At 38.7% G+C, this 6,962-nt stretch overlaps 1 protein-coding gene across 1 annotated transcript in view; it reads right to left on the bottom strand.

Annotated features, from left to right (window-relative positions):
• Positions 1-4,678: 4,678 nt before the first annotated feature.
• MET (MET proto-oncogene, receptor tyrosine kinase) overlaps positions 4,679-6,962 on the bottom strand; it is a 125,682-nt gene continuing 123,398 nt past the window's right edge. Inside the window, exon 21 of the mRNA XM_077114962.1 lies at positions 4,679-6,925. Within this exon, the coding sequence (XP_076971077.1) occupies positions 6,718-6,925 (208 nt within the window). The 3' untranslated portion in view covers positions 4,679-6,717. The remainder of the gene's footprint in view (positions 6,926-6,962) is intronic.

Here is a 6,962-nt window from a genome sequence, read left to right as displayed (position 1 = left end):
ACATCTAGACACGGGCTTGGTTTTCGAGCAGGAAAGTGACGTAATGAGATACATTATATAATTTTGGCAGCTGTTGGTAGCTTATAAAGGAGAGGCAATATAGAGTGGGTAGAATCAGGAGGTCAGCTGTTAGAATAATCCTGGAGTAAGATGTCGAGTAATGACTTCTAAGCCAAGTAGAATTTGGAGACAATATTCTAAAGCCCATATGGAGGATCCACATTTTCTTCAGATCAGAGTACTTAAAATAATTCAAGGCAGTCATAATGTAAAGAAATTCAATATGCCTGCACCAGAGACATTGCATTTTTATTAAAAGGTTAATTCTCTGTCAATTAAATGATCTGCAAATAAACATATCCTCAGGGTCAAAATAGGAGATAAATGAATGAAAGGGAAAAATATTGTAATGGAAATACATGTTCTGAATCACAAAAGAATAAAAATAAAGTGTAAGAGCAGCAATGGCATATTTTCACATAAACCTTTTAGTCCTGTGAATCAACTAGGCTCAGTGGTATCAGCCTGATTTTTCACTTTCTGGCATTTTAAACATTCATTTAGTAAACTATCAGCATTTCATTAAGCAGGACTCATTTCTAAGTATATTACTTTAGCCCTTGAGCTTCCAGATTTTCACTGTTTCCCTATGACATGTCCGAGGATGAGGTCATTATATTATTATTTTTATTATTTATTATTATTACCATCATCGTCAAGTTAATTCTCAGAAAAAACAGCCACATAGCTTTAACGCTGGGTACTTTCTTTCTGAAACACGCACTTGACTATCTCTGTGATGATGAGTCGCTGCTTCTTCGCCCAAGTGTCTCCATAGAGCCTTTGGCTACCACCAAAGCTAATTTAAATTCTCTACGTTTAATTATCAGAGAGACACAAGAAATTAAAAATGACTTTGCAACAGAATCAAATATGATTTGGGTTTCTCCGTAATTTTTCTCCGTTGGGACTTCTGCAGTCTTCTCCGAGGAGCATGTGACTGACTTCGGAAATTCGATTTCACGAAGGCTCTGAAGTTGGCATTTCTTGTTTTTAAGGACTCTTGCCACTGATGAATATGGTGGTTGTTTAGTTAGTTCTGCAGAAGGAAAGCCCCAGCTTCACTGTAACGGGAAGGACAGATTTCAGCAGGACACAGCAGCAAACCCAAGGGTGGAGCTTCGGCTGACCAAGAACAGTTTGTCCATCACCACTTTCCGACACTCTCAGAATCAGAGATAGAAAGAAAGCTCAGCAGACAACTGTGAAAATGATAGACCCAAGAAAGATAAGTGAAATATGGTGCTTAGAACTTCTAGGCTGCTCAATAAAATTAAGCACTAACATTACAGATCCCTTAGACCATAATGAGGAGCACAAATGTTCCAGGAAGACAGTGAAAAACAGTTCTGACATGTTTGAATGCCACAGATTTTTTAAGTTGATCTCTTTTGGCCTGGTTAGATTTAGTGCATTTTTGTCGTTCCAGCTGAGAGGTCTGAGGATTACTGGATGCTTCTGCCAGCCTGGAACTCATGTGGTACAAAGAATGTACTCAATTGACAGTGAAAAAGTGAATAATGCAAGAAGACAAAGGGCTTTTTTTTTTTCAAGAAAAGAATCAAAATTAATTATCACTGTAATCTGGACTCAGTGCTTCAAAATAAAGTTAAATTTCATTTCTGACATAGGAAATTTCTGTTTAGGCATTCTAAATAAGGCCATTCTCACCTCAGAGTTGCTTTTTGATCTCTATCCGGTTTTCAGAATGCCTACTAGGTAGGGTTTAAACTACTCAGGAGAAAAGCATCTCATCCCTATTCTAAATTGGTCTATACGGGGAGATAGCTTTTTTTTAAAAATTATATAATAAAGGATTAGGAGCCCTTGGGAAGTTTGGATGCTAATTTTATATGAGACTAACAGCTAATTAACTCTATTGGTTTCTTTTTGTCTTTTTGCATGGGCAGGCACCTGGAATTGAACCCCGGTCTCCGGCATGGCAGGCGAGAACTCTGCCACTGAGCCACCATCGCACCACCCTCTATTGGTTCCTTTATTTATTTTTATTTTTCTATTGGTTTCTTTTTAAATGTACTTTTTACTGATGAAAGGAAAACATACTCATCAGAATAACTCAGTAGAAGGATCCAATGAAGAAAAGGGAGAAGGCAGAAGTTCCTTCTATTTCCAAAATTTGCTTATTTGCCTGAGTCCAACACAGCACTAGTTGGATGACAGGATAATGAGACCTATTAATGATGGACTTTTCATTACTGTAGATATGCTTTTGCAATTTTCCTAGATTTCTGTTCCTGGGTCACATGGTAAGTCAATAGTAGTTATAAACCTCTCAGCGCTGTGATCAATACCTTTGGCTGACGTAATCTAGACGTCTGGCGTAATTTACAACAAAAGATCGTTTGGGCAAGCCTCTGTTTTATTGCCATCAATTCACCAACTGAGATATTTCATTGGTTTATGACCTATGAATTTTTTGATAGATAGGGAATTGAGATAGTTCTGAAAAAAACATCAAGTATGAAAAGGAAAAACATTTTATGGAGTTAAAAGCAATGCGTATTCCTTTCCTTAGGGCATAATGTCTGCACACCTAGCTCCTGAAATTGTCTAAAAGGCCACAAGAGTGAATTGTGTGTCTGTGTAGTTACCAGTGTGTCTAGAATATTAGTGAGATTGTTATCTTCCAAACGCTCACCAAATAACTAAAGCAATATTATAGTCTGTGTTTTCTGAATAACATAATTTATGAAAACAAGGAGCAATAATGATCTATAGACATGAATACCGAAGATTGTGACTCTTTTCATTGTCCCTTCATATAACTATTCTGTTATTTAGATGGTTTATTTTTTTCCACTTCTAAAAAAGAAGGGAACTAATCATTGGAGAGAGATTAAAATAGTAGGTTTAGAGAAAGAAAAAGGCACAAGGTATCGTGTGTCCTGAATTAAGGTTCTCCCCTCCTACTCATCTCCCCACCCTCACTGCCTTAGTGCATCAGAGTGAGGCAGAATCACAGCTCTCAGTTTCTACTGTATAAAGAAAGGGAGAGGTGGGCAATGAGGTGACGTATTTAAACATCTATTACGTTCCTTTCAGGCTTAATTTTCTATTAGCCAACCACATGGCTACATTTACATGGGCTTTTATTGTGCAAAACCTAAAGATAATGATATCGCTATTGAGCAACCATGGCTTGCCAAGAGCCATTACACACCACTCTTTTAATCCTCAATCATCTTTGTGAGATAATCAGGATTAATTTATTTTACAGATGAGAAAACTGAGGTTAAAAATTTCAGCGTTTGCCCAAGGTGAATTTGGGCTTGGTCTTATTTTTGCCTAAGAGTCTGAATATTTTTTTATTAAACTGTGATACTTCTTAAAGAATGTTTACAGACTTAAGAAATGCATAGTTCTAATATTTCCAGTTGTATAATTTTGTTCGTCTCTTCCATTAAATTCCTTTGCGGGAGAGTGTTCATTTTTATTTCCCCAGTGCCTGCTATATGTAGGTGTCCAATAAATGTTTGTGGATTAAATAAACTACTAATTTAGTTTCCTGAACTAAATCGGGTGAATTAAATAGAGGGAGATGTCAGCATTCAAACATCTGACGTACTCTCACAGGTTTATAGCCCTTCCTCATAGTTCTTTAAGAATGGGATCTTCTGTGCGGATCAGAGGAGCAAAAATATAACCCATGCCCACGTTGTGAAGTGAAAAATCCTGGAATAATTAAAAATCTCTGACCATTACCAAAAGTTTGCAAAGGGATATTTCTTTATCTGCCTCTTCCCTGAAAATCTCCTACCTCCATATTCACCGGATATTATGGGAACTATACAGGCAATAACTGTATTTTCTGGTTCTTTAAGGTGATTGAGGGTAAGAAAATGGCATTTCAGTTTAGCAATTATTTGAGAGTCTAAGTACGAGACACTATGGATCTAGAGATGCCAGGCTCCTGCGATTAGGGGACACAGAGTCTGTGTGAATTTCCTGTGAAAACACATCTCTTAGCTGAGGGCAGTTTCGCTGTGTACAGGGATTGAATTCTCTCTCGGTGAAGGATCAGCCCTTACTGCATTTTGGAGACACAGGTTTAAACTTGGGTCTTATTTTCAGACTTTCTCAAAGTGCCACTCAGTACTTAGATGGTTGAAATAGTACTTCTGAATTCTCTTACTAGCACATGAATATCCTGCAGATAACCTGAAGGCAGTTTGTCTGGTAACTGAGGTTGCAGGGTGTGGATCTGTATGAATGGAAGGCCTCTTTCCTCCAGCCCCATCTAGGTATTTCTGTCCCAACTGTGGGCCTGCAGCTCCACTGTCCTATCTTTCCATCCCAGGACACAGCTTGCTGGAAAAGAGCACCATGCTCAAGTAGGAGCCAGGTGTTCTAGCAATTGAAACATTGCTAGAGAAAGGCACGTAATTCAGCCACTAAGGACAAACCACCATTAGAAAATCAGACGCTTCCAGAGCGTCAGGGCTTCAAGTTCTTTTAGTCGCTGCCCATACATCAACTTGACTAAGGCTCTCATACATGGAGTAGCTCGATGCAGCCAGCTGAAATCAATTTCAGGCTTCCACTGTCATTATGTAAATGAGTAGGTAATCAAGAATGACAACCAATAAGCAACTCTCAGTATACAAGGCGTTGTATCACTTTGTTTTAATCGTATGATTTATCACAACAACTATTAATATACAAAGTACCATTCAGTTCAACTGCAGGTATAGGCAGTGACGAGTTATCTAATTCTTAAAAGAATCACGTACTCCCACAATCTGTCCAGACACATTAACTTAAGTACAAGTTTATAAACAGCAAACACGGTTTTTCACATTGCAGCTTTCTCAAGCATGTATATACAGGTGTGTAGTCCTGTTGACGGCTCTCCCCAAGCTCTTTCTGTCCTCAATGCGTACATTCTCTTGACATTGCCAGGGTTAATTACTTTTTTTGGCAGAGCAGATTTTTTTTTTGGTCATCCACAACTTACAACACACTCTGAATCAGTATTACTCTTTACACTTATGAAATGGTAATCTTTGAAATGAAATGTCTCTGCAGCACATTTCCTTGTGGCTTCTGGTAAGTCCAACCACTATCAAAGAGCTTTTGGTTGTAATCATTCTCTTCCGACAACAGTCGAACTCTACTATTGGGTTTCAGTGCAACACACCCTCTTTCTAGCTTGCTGCGTTAACCTCTGGCTTCAAGTCGTGGTGATGTAATGAGGGTGGGGTGTACTGGCAGGCAGCACGTTTCCTTGTCACTATTTACAGCCATTTAAAATCACACCGCTATTAATCCAGGTCTGAATGCCTTTTTTTGAAATGTTCACAGTGCATTATTTTTGTGGCCTAACAAAACTTTCCTTATATCATTAAAAATAAACATTTTTATAAAAATATAATACTTTAAATGTTTACATCGACAAAACCAGTCAGAGCATCCTACGCCACATGCACTCTACAGTAGTAAGCACAAAATTCCACAGGAGAAAACACCGTGAAAGTCCTGCCCAGAATAACTGTATATCCAAGTGAAATGGCCAGAATGTTGCCTTTTTTTGTTTTGTTAGTCTCTTAATGCTTTGCTTAATACAAAACATGTCCTAATGGAAAAGTGGGCTCTTCAAAAGTTCTTTTGTCTCCAACAGTTTGTGGGGTGGGAAGCTGCCACCTGAAAGAGAGCCTAGTATTTCCAGTCCATCAACCCTTCCTTTGCTTTCATATGGGTAGTAATTGGAACCAGTAAACCTCTCAGTCAAATGTATTCTGCTGTAAAAACATGCTGAGTTACTTTCAAAAATCTGTATCATCACAAATTACTTGTTTTATTTTCAGAATTGCCATTTTTAGGGAAAAAAATTCAGATGAAGCATCTAAATGTCCATATTCTTTAGATCAGAACAATGGTATTATTTCTCAAAGTTGATTTTTAAATAGCAACTAAATATTTCATCATGACTAAGCTGTTTTATGAAACCCTTTTTAAGGACTTCTAGGTAAATACTCTTAATTTATAAACACATTTTGTGGCATGCTATTTTGAAACTTTGACTGCATTGTCTATGGATGTTCCTCCAATAAAAGGAATGTACATACAAGCATTTAAAAGGGAATGTTTGCCACGTGGGGGAACGACGACATTAGAAATGAAAAATGCTAGTGACCACACAACACACAAAAGTTTTTTGAAATACTGGAATTCTACATGAGTGACCTGGTCCCGGAGCTGCCTGTTTATCTTGGACACTGCCACCTTTTCTAAATTTCTTGTGATCAGGAAGCCCTCAAAATTCATTGCCTCTGTTCCCTGTATGAAATCAGGTGAAACCCTGATTTTTTTTTTTTTTTTTTTGCATTTCAACCCAGAATTCAGGGTTAGGCCTCCAATGTGACAGGAGTGTCATTGCAGTTTGCAGCACTGCTGATGGGCACTGGTCTGGGGGACCAAGCCTCTGGTTCCAGGAGCTGATTCAAATGCTTTGTCAGATGAGACATTTCAGTCATTTTAAATAATGTAAAATCCTGTCATAGTACAATTTTGGCAAAAGTAGAAAATGACGGATGGTCTTTCAAAAACCAGGCAGTGAAAGATACATGGGACAAAGGGTGGACTGTTGTTTGAATTAGGTCTTTGCTGCTTCTCAGAGGGAGGCTGGCGGCATATCCTTCAGGTGTCCACCTCGCCGTCAAGGTCGTCCTGCGACAAGAGAGAAGGATACGGAGCGACACATTTCACGTTCACGTAGGTGGCGTTCACGTGGACGTAGTGCTCCCCGATGAACGTGGAGAATATTGCTGATATCCTGGAGACGAGCTCAGAGAAGGATGGCCGCATTTCCGCTCTAGGGTGCCAGCATTTGAGCATCACTTCATACCTGACTCAGAAAGAAAGAAAGGCCATGAGACACTCCA

Source organism: Tamandua tetradactyla, chromosome 1, assembly GCF_023851605.1.
Source record: "Tamandua tetradactyla isolate mTamTet1 chromosome 1, mTamTet1.pri, whole genome shotgun sequence".
Taxonomy (NCBI): Eukaryota; Metazoa; Chordata; class Mammalia; order Pilosa; family Myrmecophagidae; genus Tamandua; species Tamandua tetradactyla.
This window is presented reverse-complemented; position numbering and strand designations above follow the sequence as displayed.